At 34.2% G+C, this 18,487-nt stretch overlaps 1 protein-coding gene across 3 annotated transcripts in view; it reads right to left on the reverse strand.

Annotated features, from left to right (window-relative positions):
- Positions 1-18,487, reverse strand: part of ADGRL3 (adhesion G protein-coupled receptor L3) — a 687,513-nt gene that overhangs the window by 321,126 nt on the left and 347,900 nt on the right. For all 3 annotated transcript variants that reach the window (XM_042984449.1, XM_042984448.1, XM_042984447.1), the window contains exon 7: positions 12,174-12,283. In XM_042984449.1, coding sequence (XP_042840383.1) covers positions 12,174-12,283 — 110 coding nt within the window. The remainder of the gene's footprint in view (positions 1-12,173; positions 12,284-18,487) is intronic.

The following is an 18,487-nucleotide window of genomic DNA, read 5'->3' on the forward strand; positions in this document are numbered from 1 at the left end:
TTGAAGGTAAGCTTACTCACTCCTTCCATCTCTAAGCTACAGAAAGACTACTTGAAATAAAAAAAAAATAGAGTAGCATGATGGAAAAAGAACTTGACTGACAATCAAGAGCCAGTAAGTTCTAACTACATAAACATTGATTATTTTACTTATTCTGAGTCTCAGTTTCTTCACCCATAAAAAAAAAAAAAAATTAAAGATGGGTTTAGATTGCTTTAAAATTGAATTCCACTGTTATTACCTAGAGACAGTATGTGAAGACTCATATAATAGAGGCTCAACCAATATTTGTTGAATGAAATAAATGAATGTAGTCAGGATCCATCTGGACACATTTGAGTACATTGATACATCCTTACCTCTTGCTGTCTATGAGAAGAAATAGGGCTGGAGATAAATTAATTGGTAGTAAAAGCTAACACCAATGATAAAAGTATGAAAATAAAAGATACTATGCCCAAACTCCACGGCAAGCTTGGTGTGATTTATGCAATTGCCAGTACCAGCAGTCAAATCCAAAGAGGTGCAGAGCCTGAAATTTAGGTGATAAAAGAACTCACAGAAACCCAGTGGGCTGAATGTGGATTCAGAAAAGTTGCTGGACAAGTCTTAGTTATCACTTTGGGATTAATAAGAATATCCCCATAAGAAAGAACTGGTTTAAAATCTAAATCATATGCCAGATGCCCTGATCGAGCTCTGAGAAGGACTCAAAATCCAGAGGTGATCTGAAATGAAAAATGGAGAATTAAGACAGAAGTCTGGGAAAATTATACCAGTAGTCCAAAGAACTAGAGAAAGATGTAACTCTACAATGCCTGGGGCTCCCCAAATCCTGGGATAAGTTAATAGCATTAAATAATTTCAAGCCGCAGTGCATGATGGTACTGATTGTCAAAAGACTTTGAAAATGGCTGAGAGGCAACAGGCATATTAAGCTGAATAGCTACGATATACTGGGCATTTCTAATGTGGCTGTCACTGTACAAAGCTTTTAACATATATTTCATTTTAATTTTAAGTTTCACCGAAACTCTGTAAGTTGATTATCATCCCTATTTTCTCTGTGAAGGGTTTCGTTCACAGAGCAGTAAAACAACGTCATTAGGACATAGCTAGTAATTGACAAAATCAGAACGTAAATTCTAAGACTGTCATTCTTAACCACTATGTTATATTCTCCAATGCTTGAGAGAACTTGGTAATGCGAAGACAGGGAAAATGTGGTAGGAACTGATAAAGAGCAGAAGTAATATGTCTTTGCCATAGAGATGCACTTAGAAACAGCCACTTCTTTTTCTTCCGTATCACTTACTATTCTATTCTGCCCTGGTTTCTGTTCTAATTGAAGCTGAGAAGCAATAAGCATAGAAAGAAGATAATATGTTTATAATACATATTAATAAAAACTAAATGGTATTGAGTTTCCTTCCCAGTCTTTGATTCTACATTGATGTGATTACTTGAAGGAGGACAGAATGGTGAGTAGATTATGGGTTCTTGGAAGTTAGGAACCACTCATAGTTGGAGGCATTATTATTGGAGGCATTTGAACACTGTGCAATATTTTGAAGATAACTAGGTTTTCATTAAATGTTGGTAAAACTAAATTATATTAATACATACAGAACAGACTTGGAAGGCCATATATATGCGTTTGATTCAAGTATTATAAGTCAGTTATTGTGAGAAATTCCTCTTTAAAGATACAAGAAAATTTACATGGAAACTCACTACATTTATTCATACTATTTATGTAGTTCATATATTCACAATCAACTCCTTATTTACTGAATTCATTTTTTTTTTGCTGCCTCACATAAATAGTAGATATGTGTAATATAGCAAAATTAATTATACTAAATACCAACTTGACTTGGGATTGCCTAGGGTTTGATACATTTATAAAAAGAAGTAACATGATTTCTGTCTATAATGACGTGCTGCATATCCTACATCTAGCAAGTCTATTACAGAAAGTTTAAATGGTTTTCTTTAAAAGTATCATGAGAGGGGCACCTGGGTGACTCAATCAGTTAAGCATTCAACTTTGGCTTAGGTCATGATGTCATGATTTGTGAGTTTGAGCCCTGCATTGGGCACTCTGCTGTCAGTGTAGAGTCTGCTTCAGATCCTCTGTCTCTGTCTCTCTCTCTCTCTCTCCCCCTCCCTCTCTCTCTCTCTCTCTCTCTCTGTCAAAAATAAACATTAAAAAAATAAAAAAAATAAAAATATGAGAAAAATACGATAATCTTTACTTAGAAAGAAAAACTATGTCTTTGTTAGTCCACATCCTAAGTAAACAACGATTAAAAAAACAATTTAATAATTTTAGGGAAAAGATAATATAATAAGTTTTATTGGTATCCTACTGCTGTTGTAACAAATTACCACAAATGTAGTAGTAGATTCAAACACTTACATCAGAAGTCTGGTGTGGGTCTTAAGGGCTGCAATTAAGAGGGTGGCAGAGGGGCACTTGGGTGGCTCAGCCAGTTAAAGCATCTGACTCTTGATTTCTACTCTGGTCACGATCTCACAGTTTGTGAGTTTGAGCACCACCTCGGACTCTGCACTGACAGCATGGAGCCTGCTTCAGATTCTCTCTCTCTCTCTCTCTCTCTCTCTCTCTCTCTGCCCCTCCCCACCTCATGCTCTCTCTCTGAAAATTAATAAATAAACTTAAAAAAAAAAGAGGGTAGCAGAATTACGTTCATCCTGGAGGCTCTAGGGGAAAAATTATTTCCTTGTTCTCTCCAGCTTCACAGAGGCCACCTGCATTACTTGACTAGTGACCCCTTTCTGTATCTTCATGTACTTCACTCTGCTTCTGTTGTCATATATCCCTACTTCTAACACTGCCTCCTTCTTATAAGGACATTTGTGATTACAGTCAATCTACTTGGGATAATCTAATATAATCTCCCTAACTCAAGATTGTTAATCTAATCACCTCTACAATGCCCCTTTTGTCATTTAAGGTAAATATTCACAGGTTCTAGGGATGAGGATATAGATTTTTGGGGTGGCATCATTATTGAGTCTGCCATATAAGAATTTAATTGTTAAAAAGTCTTTGGGCTTACAGAGGGTTTTAAAAAATTATTAAGCAATTAAAAATGTTTACAGCGTTCATAGGAACTGTGATATCCTACCATTTGAGAAGTTTCTCAAAAATAAAACAAAACTATTAAAATTTACATATATTTTCCCTTTATCACTTTATTATTATTATTATTATTTAATTTAAGTGGGCTCCAGGCCAAGCACGAAGCCCAGTATTGGACTTGACCTCATGACCCTAAGATTAAGACCCAAGCTGACATCAAGAGTCAGAGACTTAACAGACTGAGCCACCCAGGAGCATCAACACTTTAGCATTTTAATGAGATATTGTGCTGAAATTTTAATATTTGAATGAAATACTTTCAAACCAACTGATTCAATTTTTCTAGCTTCATAAAATTAATGATTAAAATACAAAAAAAATAACTAGGCGCTTTTATAGTATTTTGATTTTACATGTATTTAGAAAAAAATACCTGGACAACTAACTCCACAGGTAAAATACATCATGATGTTTGCTACAAACCCTTTTTAGCAATAAATACTTTGGAAAATAGCCTTACCTTCACATGTTTTCACTAGTTTTCTTCCCATATGCAGTATATTTTAAAAACAAAATGCTATATTCCATGTCTTTTTTAATCCTACATGTTTATGCAATTCAATTAGAGCACCTTATAAAAATTTCTTTGAATTAAGTTTAAGTGCACAAGCTCTATAATTTTACTATTTCAAATAAAGCAAATGAACATACTTAAGCTAACCTCTCAAAGTTTATTTATGTCTATATAACATTGTAGTTCCTAAACCAAATCTTTTCCTGATTCTGGCATTGCAATTAATTCTTTAATACCCTCAATTTATCTTCGTCCCTTATAATCAGCATCTAAGCATACATTTACATAATATTAATCTACTCTAACTATATACAAAGCTTACCTCGGTATTGATGCCATGTGACATTTGGCTTATTTGATGAAAGTTTACCTTTATGTTACTGTAGAATCATGCAATATGTTTCACAATATATACTTTAAAGAGAATGCCAGTTTAATTTCATTCAGCAAACATACTTTGATTCTTAATAAATCCTAGAATCTTCAAAGAAATTTCTGTTTCACTAGCAATGTTATTAATAATATTAATTGCAGGCTTGTAGCTCTCCAAGCCACTGGCCTCCATCTTGACTGGACTGTGGTCACACCGACTTTCTATCAGGTATGAGAGCTGCCTGACCTCTTCTCCACCTGGCAGTCTTCATTGCTGCTGCTCTCCCTGCATTAGAAGTTCTTTCCCAGGCTCTTTGTCTGATTGTCCTATCCCCATTCTTCAGGTCTTTCAGAGAAGTCTGTTACCACACCTTACATTATAAGCTGGTCCTTTCACTGCTCTCTATCATACAGTCATGTTTATTTTCTTCTTGCATTTTATTGCTATCTTTGATGATTGTATGTACTGGTTCATGTGTTATTTATTTGCCTTATCCCCCAAGCCTGCCAGCTTCACAGGGCCGAAATCTATTTTTCCCCAGCACCTAACATAAGGACGGACCCATACTGGGCACCAAAAACCTTCTGTTGGTAGAATTATTCTTGGTATAAGAACTTACTATCTTTTGAAAATTAAGAAATATAGTAACAATTTAGAGTGCTTTTACATGTATTAGCACTGATTATATCCAAACTCTAGAACAAGAGTTGCAAAATTTAAGTATCTTCAGAAGCCAGGAGACATTTTAAGTGATTATAGTGAACCACGTAAAATACAATAAATGCTGGATAATACAACAAATAGAGAAGAACAGACCTTATTTATGTTTAAAAAAATTTTTAGCATTTATTATTTTTGAGAGACAGAGCATGGCAGAGAGAGAGAGGGAGGCACAGAATCGGAAGCAAACTCCAGGCTCTGAGCTGTCGGCACAGAGCCCAACATGGGGCTCGAACTCATAGACCATGAGATCGTGACCTGAGCCAAAGTCCGACACTTAATCAACTGAGCCACCCAGCTGCCCCTTATTTAAGAGGGAGCAGCCCCCAGCCAGCTTCAGTCTATCATTGCCCAAGGAAATGCAGGCCCAGTATTGCTCCAGACTTTATGTTAAATCTGTCTTTCCGGGGTTTGAGAGGCTTACGGAATCCCTCTGCAGGCTGAAGCTGGCCCAGAGCCACTACAGGACAGGTTTGCACCCGATTCTACGGAGGGATCTGGTCCTCCTGATCACATTTAGGCTCTTTTCCAGCCCCACTGTCTTTGTATGAAAACACCACCTTGATACTAGATGTCATGCAGTCTTAATGTCCCAACCTAGATCACTACAGGAATTACACCAGATGAAACATTTTTAGAACTAATTCATCTGAACATAATAGAGCCCTTAAGAGACTCTCCACCAGTTCTTGTTCTGTGGCTCATGGGATCTTATTTTTCTGGACCTGGTTGTTACCTGATTCTGGAACTGCTACTTTGTATCCCCCACCACCCCCCCAAAATTTTTTTTTAACTTAAACCAGTCAAAACTGTTTTTTTAAAGATTTGCAAGCATGTCTTATTAACATATCAGTTAATTGCCTTCAGAAATAGTTTTACTGTCTTTTCTGTGATCCACACTGCAATAAGTAATTAGGTCTCACAGGGATCACAGCATACACAGAGGTCATGATTTCCACCTGCCAATCGACAGGTTCATCTCCTGTCACTGTTATGTTCTGTATTTTATGAAAACACCAAACACTTTTGGTTTTACATTCACCATACAGTTTCTTATCTTACATGGTCCTGTCTGCTAAAAACGACTGTCGGGGCGCCTGGGCGGCTCAGTCGGTTGAACGTCCGACTTCGGCTCAGGTCATGATCTCACAGTCTGTGAGTTTGAGCACCGCGTCAGGCTCTGTGCTGACAGCTCAGGGCCTGGAGCCCGCTTCGGATTCTGTGTCTCCTTCTCTCTCTGCCCCTACCCCGCTCATGCCCTGTCTCCCTGGGTCAAAAATAAATAAATGTTAAGAAAAATTAAAACAAACAAAGAAACAAACGACTGTCCTTCTCACTGGAGTCTACTCATTCTTTAAGACTCAGCTCAAGGGTCATCTCCTCTAGAAAACCTTCCCGGAAGATACCCATCCCCATCCCATACTAGCCGCTATGGGAAGGGCGTGCCTTCTCTGTACACTGCTAACGTGAAATGCTCCTTTGCTTTGCTGAACTAATGACATTGTAACTTTGGGGACCTTGAGCCCCACCGGACTAAATTCTTTGAGCACAGAATCTTTTTTCAGAGTTTTCTATGCTAATATGCAGCAATGCCAGGTATATCACAGATGTTGAGTGACGACAGATAAGTGGGAGGTCTTCAAAGCAAATGACATCATTTAGTTGAGAATAATTTCCATAAACATATGAGCAGATAGACAGAGGTACGAGAGAGTTTAGGATTAGGACCTCCAAGAAAGTACAGTCTATCCAAGTTTCTTGTTTTGTACCAACGAGGGCAATTTTTAGGCATATAAGCAGAACTTAAATTAACTATCAGCACACAATTTATGGATTATCTGTTAGGTACAAGATATTGTGAAATAAAGAAAAACTATTTGAAAGAGAAAGACATAAACTGGGGGGGGGAGCAAAAGGAGAAAAACAAAGAAAGGAAGAATTTGGTTGCTTTTGTTACAAATATCATTCTAAAAAAGAGAATTTAGATAACTGCTCTTACAGATGGAATAATATTTATGGGACAATACTTGCTATGTTGCATGGAGGCATAGAGAAGAATAATGTGAAAAACAAATGGGTTGCTATTAGCATTCTTGAGGAATACAATCACCAATTTGGAAGAACTAAAATTCATATAATCTATATTTTTACCATAGATCTTCCCTCTGAACTAATAAGGTATTTTCTGTAGATAAGAGCTTCTTGAATTTATCATTTGAGCAATAAATAGAAGGAGCCATTTTGACTAAATTTTCTTTTTTCTTCAATCATTTAATACATATTTCTTGAATGTCTCCTATAGGTCAGAAACTCAAAAAGGTGGTGAAGCACTGTTATTCAAATTATATCGTGACATTTCTGTGACATCTTAAAAATTAAACATATGGGTTAATTTCAGCACATGAGTTTTAAATTTTTTTAAAAACTTTATTCATTTTTGAGAGCAGGAGAGAGAACATGCAAGTAAGAAAGGGGCAGAGAAAGAGAGAGAGAGAGAGAGGGAGAGAGAGAAAATCCTAATTAGGCTCCATGCTTTCAGCATCAGAGTCCAATGTGGTGCACGAACCCACAAATTTTGAGATATGACCTGAGCTGAAATCATGAGTCAGGTGCTTAACCGACTGAGCCACCTAGGTGCCCCTCCGCACATGATCTTTAAAATCTGTATTTTTTACATGATAAGAATCAAAGAATGCATATATTAAAAATGAACTGATTTGACCATTAGTTGCAAAAATATATTTAGTTATTTATAATTAAAGAATTGGTCTGTTTCAAATGCTGAAGAAAAGCGCAGCACTTTTTCTTACAGTAAAAGAGATGAAACTAACAGATTATGAAATTATTTGTAAATACTGATTTTCCAACAAGATACATTTTGCTTGTCTTTCCATAGACGACCACAAATAACTCTTCAGATGGCTAATGTGTATGGTGAGAAAGCCTGCAAGTGCTATATAACATGATTGGTTTAATCAAACACTCATTTCGAATAGCTCTCCAAATCGTGTGCTTCCTCCTCCTCCCATTTCCTAAGAAAATCCACCATGAGAGAAGATTGCTAGAATAACTAATAAGTGCTTTGTATTCCTGAAAGGAAGAGACAAAGAACTGAAGAGAAAAGCTGGCTTGTGAGAGAAGACAAGCACTTTGTGAGTGTAATGCGCGTGAAATTGTATGCCTTGGAAGAAAGACAAATTGTCAGCAGGATACAAAGTAAAGATTCTCTGTTCAGAAAAAATACTCCACGTAGGTGGTTAGTTGTTTTATTGTTTTCTCCCTAACACAAATCTTCCCTGTAAACCTGCTAAACAAGGGTAAATCTACTGGAAGATGCCACAATTTCCATCCCCAATCAGGCCAAAAGGGATGGAAGTGAGGCAAGAAGGGGGGGGGAGAGCAAAAGTGTGGCCCCGGTAAACGCAGAGGTTTAACCTCTGGAATATCTGGGTCATCTCCCGGGAGAAGAAAAAAAAAATCAGTAAGGAAGAAAAACCTCAAAAGAAAATGCGAAAGCTGTAAAAGTCACACTGGAACTAAGGTGTGACAAGAACAGAGAAAAGTATTGATTTCATCTGTCCCAAATTTGGTGACAAACAGGGTCTCTGTGAGCCGAAATAAGAAAATACAGACTGGAGGGAGAAATTGAGATTTAGAAAAAATTAAATATAACTTTAGTGATTCAGAAAAGTTGACAAGACACTCTAAGAAAGTGGCCTCACAAAATTGTTTATAATCACTATTTTTTTCTCATTTTCTTTCCCATCAGCATCTGAAAGAAAGAAAGAAAGAAAGAAAGAAAGAAAGAAAGAAAGAAAGAAAAAAAAAGTCATACCATTTGATTCAGGTTAAGGTTCTTCTAGAACTGTCATTGTTTAACCATATACGTATTTACTGACTCCTAAAACTCTGTGCAAAATTTATTGCAAGCTCACTTTAGATATTTTAACTCCACGTTCCTTGTGTGATACAAAGAATTTTGCTGAATTTTTATCTATATTACCTGTAATATGCTTATATATCATTATTTATATGCTTTCCCACATATTTTTTCCTATATTTCTTTCTATATTTTCATTCTTTCTATGTTTTTCCATGGGGAAATATCATCTTAAAAATCAATATTACCATGGGAACACACACACAGGACATATATAAAAAAAGAAAATACCAATACTAACATTTTTTCCATAGGTTAATATTAAGAAGAAAACATTCATAAATACCAAATGCATCGCTTATATACAGTGAAGTTTTTTGTCTTAAATTAAAAATGAAAATGGATATTACTGAATTGTATAACAAATAGAACCTACCATAATTTGTTTATTCAGTTGTTCAAGCAGAAAGTTTTAAAATACTAATAATGAATCCTACATCTGAAGTTTACCTTCTAATCATACATTAGGGATATTTCAATAAGCATATTAAGTACTAGGATTTCTCTTATCATACAATTGGTTTAAATAACTTCTTCTTAAGGTACTACTTAGATAAGAGCCTCATTCCAAATTGTGGGTGGCATTTTAACAGCACAAACTAGTTTTTGCCATTATGCTTTGTTACGTGTTTGAGGAAATGGAAGTTTGCAGTGATTCAGCGGCCTGAAGAAAGGCATTAAAACCTCTTAAAAGTAAGTAGCAAAAGAACAAAAAAACTCTAGGCTTTTGAAGCATTTGTTTTCATCGTGTGCCATTGCTGTACTGATAACAATTATAATGGTTAAATACTGAATGAGATTAAATAACTCATGAAAATATCAGTGGGAAACTCTATGGGGAGAACCAAAGCTGAGTCCTTAAGAACAGGTACTTGAGACAGGCTCCACTCTTGGCTCAGTCATTATCCAACTATTCTTTGTTTTACATGAAACGTTAGCTTATCCTATTGTGCTTAAGTTTCTTCTTCAGAATAGCAATACTCATACCAAACAGGGAGGAGGATATTGTGAGAACTTAATAAAATAATGTATGTAAACATTTAACCCATGTGGTAAATGAGATGTAGTAAGTGCCAAAAAATGGTAGCTATTTTAAGTAAGTGATTTTTTTTTTTTACAACATTGAAAAAGTCTGTGTATTTTATGCTACAGATAAGAAAAAAGAGCTTAGGGTTGGTCTAAATCACAACTTACTACAGATCAGGGAATAGGTCTACAAGGTGAGATCCAGAAAATTTTAATAGCTTCTCAGCTTAAGGACTAATGCTTTTTGTTAAGTAACCAGACCATATTCTGAACCCACGCTCCCTGATCTCTGGTCGTTTTCTACTAAATAAACCTCCCTTTCAAATAAGTCACTATACTTTATTTCATGGTTTATATGTTCTTTTGCATTTTTTCCTATAAAATCATTTTAAATTTACTAAGTGAATGCCTATTTGTACATTACACTTTTAACTGAAGATAATTTAAACAAACACAATCATGCTACACCGTATAAATCAAACCAGCATATAAACTGGCGAGTGGCTGCACCTAAGTTTATAATTCTTATTTAATGAAACAATCAGAAAAATATCTTAATATAATACACATCCTTACTAGACAACCAGTAAATTTTTAGGATTATCAGAAACCTGTATAGATAGGATATTCAGGAATCAAATTGTTTATCTCTGAAGATTTATAAGAGAGAAGGGAAATGTGTAGTAAACCACACTCCTTCTATGCAAAAGCATATGAACAAATTCTTATTTATATTGAAATGATTTAAGTAATGATTTTTCAAGATAAGTTTGGCAGAGGATTTTGGAGGAACTATCCTCAAAGAAATTCTGAAGAAATACAGAAAATTGAAGAGACAGCTGTGAAATTCTTTAATATTTAAAAATTGTGAAAAAATCTAGCTTGACAGTTTCTACTTCAGCTTTCACGTTTCAAAAATATGATTGAAAGTTTCCTCAAACTGTCTTTAAAAATGAGGTATTCCTTATGGTATATTTTTATAAAATGCCTTTGGAAACAGCTATTCTATATAATTCACAAAGATCTTACTATATAATCCAAATATAATTGTCGAAGTTCCAAAAAGGACTACAAGTGTTCTTTTTTAAAATTTCCCTAATGAACAATAACTGGTCAGGAAGAGCTTTATACTTTCATAGAAGGGTCCCTAGAGATAACAATATATACAAAGCATAAATTCAGTTGAGATTTCAACAAAACCTATGCACTCATGCTGTTTTCATAACAAGGAAAATTAGCTTATAAAACATCACTAGATAAACTTTCTCTAATCAATCACACTAAAAAAGCAAAAATGAAATTCTCTCTTGATTGCTTGCATTATTATTTTAAAATTTCAATTCATTTCTTGCTGGCCAATTTGCTCTCTATTATTGGATTATGCACACTTACAGCTTAGGAGTAATGTGTTGCTTCTTAAATGAGCAGAAATGCGGCAAGCTGACAACTATCTCTTAGCACAACAAACTTGTTGATCCTCAGGTACTTTCCTTCTGAGATGTCAAAGGAAGTTGGAACCTGGGATTTACTTGTGATCCCAGGTGTTTTGAACTTTGTGGATGAACTGATTATCTAATATGAGAATGTAGGATTTCCTAGGCAATCTTTACTAAAGAACCCCATGAACAATTAACTGCCAGATCAAAAATATTTTTATGAAATGGTGATTCTTCCTTTGGGTGGAAAGTCAGAAAAAAATGTTCCAGTTTTGATTGTTTGATCCTTCATTACTCCTGAAGAAAAAAAAATGATGTTGTTGGCATATACCATATCTGACTTAAAAGCTGCAAAGACAAACTTCTTGAGGCTGCAAAAGATAAATTCTGAAGAGTGCTTTAGTTAATGTAACTTTTGTAATTTCTTTTTAGTTTATTCCTTCTGGATGAATATATTTCTAGTCCTCCAAATGTTGACAGCACTTATAGATTAGATAATACAACTTCTACAAAGTTCAAAATTTATCAATTTCTATACCACTAATGTAAGTATAATAATATATATTATATCATATAGACAGCCATATATTATATTATATTATATTATATTATATTATATTATATTATATTATAATACTTATATAATATAATATGCAAGATATTATTCATTTTCATTGCTTGTTTGCTTAGACCTAGAGGGAGGCAGTCTCCTTTTTTTTCCTCTTAACACTTTTCTAAACGTTTTATATTCTTGCATTAAGAAAAGGTTTAGAATAAGTATGGATATACAGAAATGTATAGTCAAAATGAATACTTCAGGATCATTCAGGCAACGTCTAATTCTTCCAATGGTGGGAGGATTTATGATCCTGAAAACTTAAGTCTTTAAAAAAATGTATGTAATACTTCTTACACTTTCATGGAGAATATTTGGTCAATGCACGCAAAACAATGCTTAATGTCTTTTCACAAGAAAAGTACAGGAATATACATACTGTAAGGGACACATTCATACTGCACTTCAAGGTATTTATAGGTTCCTGGACACGGGTCTGGAAAAACATCAGGACCTGCCACCACTGCGCACTGTGTTCTGTTATTGCACCTGAAATCAAAAAAATAAAAAAGAAGAAATAATAAACTTATGGGAAGTGAAATCATGATTAATACCAGTGCTGAATTTATTTTGCTTCTTGTTATAAAAATTTAAGTATGGTTTTGCTCAATTTAGAGTTTTAGACTTTGGAAGGAAATATCTGTAGTATACTCAAGAAAAAAAAACAAACCTAGAAATAAAAATCAACTCATTCAGTTTACTCATACTAACGAATTTGATTTTTCAGTGAACACAGTGCAACTTTGAGTTAGAAATTAAATACTGCTTGAGCAACACTGGTTCTTAGGATGGCACCAACGTGAATACAAATAACTGTTTGGTAGGAATCACTCACTGTCGTTGTTAAAAAAAAATTGAAAAAATATAACCACAGAGTTTTATCAGAAATATGTAAAATACATTCAATGATTATCATGACATCCATTTTAAAGGCAGTCAAAATATAATGTGGAAATGCTTTGGCCAAACCTAAATCAATAAAAATTTAATATTTGAGTATTAAAATCTCTTAAAATTTAATTTATATCAATTAATATATTACTAACACCATAAGTAAAGCCATTTTTATGAACTGATTCTCATGTTCCTTGTGTTTGGCCAAATAATTACACTAACCTCACAGATGGCTGTTCACAAATACCAATATCCTATAACTTAAAATAACTTTGAGTCCCCAAAGAGAATAATCAAAAACCACTACTAAAATAGAAATATACACTAGGCATCCTTTGTGGCAACTCGGCTAAACAAATCTGGGCTACCCAGATTTAATCATGGGTAAGTATACATATAATGAAATTGATTCTTTGATTTGGAGTGGCTTTGCTAAGGTAAATTTTACTCAGAAATTGTCTACATTCAATAATTTATTGATAGGTACATTTTTCTATAGAAAAAAAATGTTTTCCAACTATTATATTGTCACTAAGTGTACAGGATGAGGCATTCTACAGTTATCCTGTTGTATGTTCTTGTTTATTCATCTCAGAAATATACTACCTCATGGCTAGAATTTTCTGTTATATCTACTTGAAGATATGCTTTATTCTATGAAATGACCAATACTTCTGAATCATTGTTTGCATACTGGTGGAATAAGGGAGCACCGAAGGAAGAACTCATTCTGATTTACTGTGAAAATACCTTGGGTTTGCTTGAGGCTACCATTTGTTGGCCTTAATGAGGATTTTTCTTAGTACCTAAATTAAAATTGATTCATTAGTGAATGTTGTAAGGTGAAAAATATATTCTGTGCTTTCAGTGGAAGATTAATAAAAGCCAATATTCTATACTTTTTATGCAATTTAGCATGATAGTTAATCCTGAGGAACAACATGTCCCTAATGTTCTCTTGTGTAGATTTAATGTCTAAGGATGATTGTAATAACGGTAATGTAAATGTGGCTGGCCTCACACATAAGAGGCAAGGAGACACCTTGCCATTTTAGTGTACTCAGACTTTAAAAAATTGGAGTACTTCCCTTTTACAAAGAAAATCTTTTGGAAGGAGATGTCTCAAAGTCAAAATACATATTTCTTTGCAGTTAAGGCATACAATTTTCATATCACACCTGGAAAAAAACTCATAAATCTATCTCAGATGTTTATAAAAGGAGCAGCTATATAATCTTAGTTATTTCTGTAATTAGTTAAAGAAAGTTATCATCAGGATTGCATTTGAAGTAGTAATAGTTAATAATGAAAGAAGTATACATCATAAAATTCAATGAGATGTAAATATTTTGTAAATGTAGTATTTCTGATCTACAGTTATTAAATCATCGGCTTTCTTGGTCTACTCTTGTTTTACACCCTATTATCAACCTTTCATTCTGATTTCTACAGCTGATATAATAAAATTCATTTAGAAGTTGTGTCTATTCTTCTAATTCTCAGATACAGAAGGGCAACTACATATCTTTTATTATTTAATCAATGTTTTATATCAAAAGACAGATTACTACTCTATGCCCTACTACTTTATGCCCTATTTATGAGTAGGGCATAAAAGTTAAAATTTATAATTATGGAAGTGTTTGTTGCACAGAAAGTGGTCTTGAATCCGAGATTTCACATGGTTATGTTTGAAGAGTCTCAATTAAAAAATATAATATGAACACTATTCTAATCCACCTATCCATTTATCTATCTAGACATGCACACCAAACAGTATTCATACTACTTATTATTTAAGTTATAAAAATATAATTTATTTATGCATATTTAAGAAAATTAAAATAAGTGACCATTTGCTGTAAAAATAAGCCAAGTAAGCCTTCTAATTAATGAGATAGTATATTGAGGAGGTATATAAATAAAAACATGCTATACCAATAATATATTTGCAGTCATTATCATCATTGTTCTGGATCAAACAACAAGGCTTTACAACATTAACTTTTCAAAATAATTACATACTTTATTAGTATTTATTAGTATATTATATTGCATTATATTAAATGTTCTTTATAAGTTAAGATTCTTAAAAATCAGGGAGACAGGTAGACAATCTCTAGAATATTTTTATATAAGATACATTAAGAATATTATTTTTGTATAAGATACATTATAACACTGATTGCTTGAAGACCAACTACACTTCAAAAACAGAAGTTTAATGGTTCTGTCTTCTGTTTTAAAAAATTTTTAATGTTTATTTATTTATGAGAGAGAGAAAGGCACACACACACACACACACACACACACACACACACACACACACACAGAGTGCAGATGGGGGAGGGGCAGAGAGAGAGAGGGAGACACAGAATCTGAGGCAGGCTCCAGGCTCAGAGCTGTCAGCTCAGAGCCTGACATGGGGCTCAAACCCACAAACCATGAGATCGTGACCTGAGCTGAAGTTGGAGCCTTAATCAACTGAGCCATCCAGGTGCCCCCTGTCCTCTCTTTTTGTATGACATCAGTTACTATAAATTAAAATGAAATTAATTATACTTTTGATTAAAGATTATTGAACAATGAACAGTTTACACCAGTGAGAGTACTTTTATAGTTATAAAAAATAAAGTAAATTCATTCTAAAATATTAAAGATGATAAATGTGAAATAATCAAATGTTCTCATGTGCTTTAAACTCAGATTTTTTCATTGTTTACTTTTAATATACATATAAATTAAAAAATGATTTTCAGTATTCCTGATATTAAAGATACTTCTATAACCCACAATAAAGGATGAGAAAAGACTGCCATAATATGGTTAAAGCATCCTAATCCACTAATATTCACAGAGAAAACATCATAATCTTAGAAAGTATTAAGGCTTATTTACAGTGATAAAAGTTTCAATATTTTTTCATCAGAAAGCCTATGCGGTTAAAAAAAAATCCACTCCAACAATAGTTTTGAGGATAAATGGCTGAAGGGGGTCAAAAGTTATACACTTCCAGTCATAAAATAATTAAGTCATGGGATACAGGGTACAGTTCTGGGACTCTAGTTAATAATCCTATACTGTACATTTGAAAGTTGCTAAGAGAAGACAGTCAAGTATAAGCAGATGGCACTGACAGAATTCTCAGAATCTCTCGGAGTTTCACTTTTCACATATATAACATGGAGCCAGTTATTTAATTACTGCACAAAGTTGCTATGCTTATAAAAATTCATTAGGAAAAAGTGTGAAGTACCATATATATGCACAAAGTATACTTTTGGTTGTCATAGCACAACTATTATCATGACTAACATTAGCCATTTGTTTCAGGATAGGTTAATAATACTTCATTCCAAAACACTGGGTCTTTTGAGAGGAACTTAGAGTACAAATGAGATAGCACACAAAAAAGCAGATAAACTATTTGGGTTTAGAGTAGAAACAGAAGAAAAGTAGATTCCCATTTAAAAAAAATCAAAACTGTAAGCCAGATCATTAGTTATACATAAATTACCTAGGACATACTAAGTCCAAAATGTAGAGTAACAACGCCCTATATCTGTGTAACCTTTCAGACTTGGAAAGCATATTCACACAAATCCTACTTGTCACTTCTTTTATCAGATGAATATTATTACCTCCAATTTCACAGAGGAGGGAATAGGTTTGAAAATGTTAAATGACTTTTCAGATTCTCAGAATTCAAATCATGGTTACTGGACTGCTGAACAGTGACCTGAAAACCATGGGACTGCTGTCTTCTGAGACTGTGAGTCATGCATTTCATGGTCACTTTGGGAAACTGACTTAATTCACTGATAGGTTCTCAGGAGTACTTGTGATGATCCGATGAGGTACAGACCAGGCGTAAAATATCTAAGTGGCCCAGGATTCCTTTGGTCGTGATGTGCATCAGGCATTCCAAGGAGATCCCGAATTCAAATTAACATTACACAACCAGGCCCCTGCAATCCAAATTGGTATGTAGCAACTGTAAAGATCAATCTCTGAGCATAGGAGGAAGAAAGGATGAATGAATATTTATTCAGACGTTTCCAAAAGAAAAGAACAACATCATGTCCTTTTAATTCAACCCACATATAAACCTTCAAGGTGCCATCTACTGATCAGGTTTATTTAGTAAATGTTATTTAATATGTTGGATGCTATTATTAGCAGTAATCTTAAAGCAATATTGTTTAATTTAAAATAGTGTGTTATGATGACTGCCAGGGAAGACATACATAATTCCAGGGCTAGCAACAGGATACAAAATCATCACAGTTTACTAATTCATTCAGAACATTCACAGTTTACTAATTCATTCAGATATGGTTAAGAACAGTACAGGAACAAAATTAGTTAAGTGTGATATGAAGAAGTCATCTCTGGGGAAAAAAAATTCCTCTATTTGCAAGCTAGGGCAGCATATAGTGAAAATGATATTGCTGAGTTTATGTGTATATCACCTATTCAGATAAGTTCTTATTATATATAAAATAAATTAATTAGCCTATTTTCTGTTAAATACAATAAATTTATCTTTGTTTTAACTTCAATACCCCAGATAAAAATTAGCAGCTACTGGGGTGCCTGGGTGGCTCAGTTGGTTAAGCAACCAACTTCAGCTCAGGTCATGATTTCACGGGTTGATGAGTTCGAGCCCCGCATCAGGCTCTGTGCTGACAGCTCAAAACCTGGAGCCTGCTTTGGATTCTGTGTCTTCCTCTCTCTCTCTCTGCCCCTTCCCCACTTTCTCTCTCTCTCTCTCTCTCTGTTTGTCTCTCTCTCTGTGTCTCTCTTTCTCTCTCTCAAAAATAAATAAACATTAAAAAATTTTTTTAAATAAAAAAAATCAGTGGCTATTGTCTCGTGTTTGGTTACAACATATTTATAGGTTAAGCATATAAACATGATCCTTAACTATATTTCTTAAAACTTCTAATATAACAGATACAAGGATGGTATTAGTTGCTTCTACAGCTCTAATAATTGAAGTAAAATTTTGTATTTATGTACTGGGGGTCTAATCCACTGGTGTTCTCCATTAATAATCACTTCAACCACATATTCTTATTACACTCTAAAATCAGTGTGTACAGGGGTGCCTTGGTGGCTCAGTCGGTTGAGCGGCCAACTTCGGCTCAGGTCATGATCTCATGGTCTGTGAGTTCAAGCCCCACATCGTCGGGCTCTGTGCTGACAGCTCAGAGCCTGGAGCCTGCTTCGGATTCTGTGTCTCCCTCTCTCTCTGCCCCTCCCCTGCTCATGCTCTGTCTCTCTCTGTCTCAAAAATAAATAAAAACACTAAAAAAAATTTTTAACCAGTGTGTGCAAACAAGCCATTCCCGGGAATGTTAAGAAACTTTTCACATGATGCCTCACCCATGTAAGTGTTAAATGTGTAAAACTCCACTGAAAATCACTGCAATGATAAGCTATGATAGTGGAAAAATAAGTGCTTTGTGTCTTTTTGTTAGCAAAATTAGTCATTTGAATTTACATTATCGCTTTTCAAACAGCATTTATATAAAAGCATGTATGTGAAGAAATACACATACACTTAGTAGACCCAAGTATTTCCCAGTATCTGAAATATGGCAGATCAGTGTCTGAATCATATAAGACACTATTCTCTAAGAGGAAAATATTTTAGAGATAGGTTTATGCCAAAAACAAAACAAAACACCACCATCATAATACTTTAATGTTTAAAATATGAAAACAGTTTAGGTAATCAAGTAACTCAATTTTTTAAATGCTCATGATAGAATGTAGCAATATAAAAATGCACAG

The sequence above is a fragment of the Panthera tigris genome, chromosome B1, assembly GCF_018350195.1.
Source record: "Panthera tigris isolate Pti1 chromosome B1, P.tigris_Pti1_mat1.1, whole genome shotgun sequence".
In the NCBI taxonomy this organism is placed as follows: domain Eukaryota; kingdom Metazoa; phylum Chordata; class Mammalia; order Carnivora; family Felidae; genus Panthera; species Panthera tigris.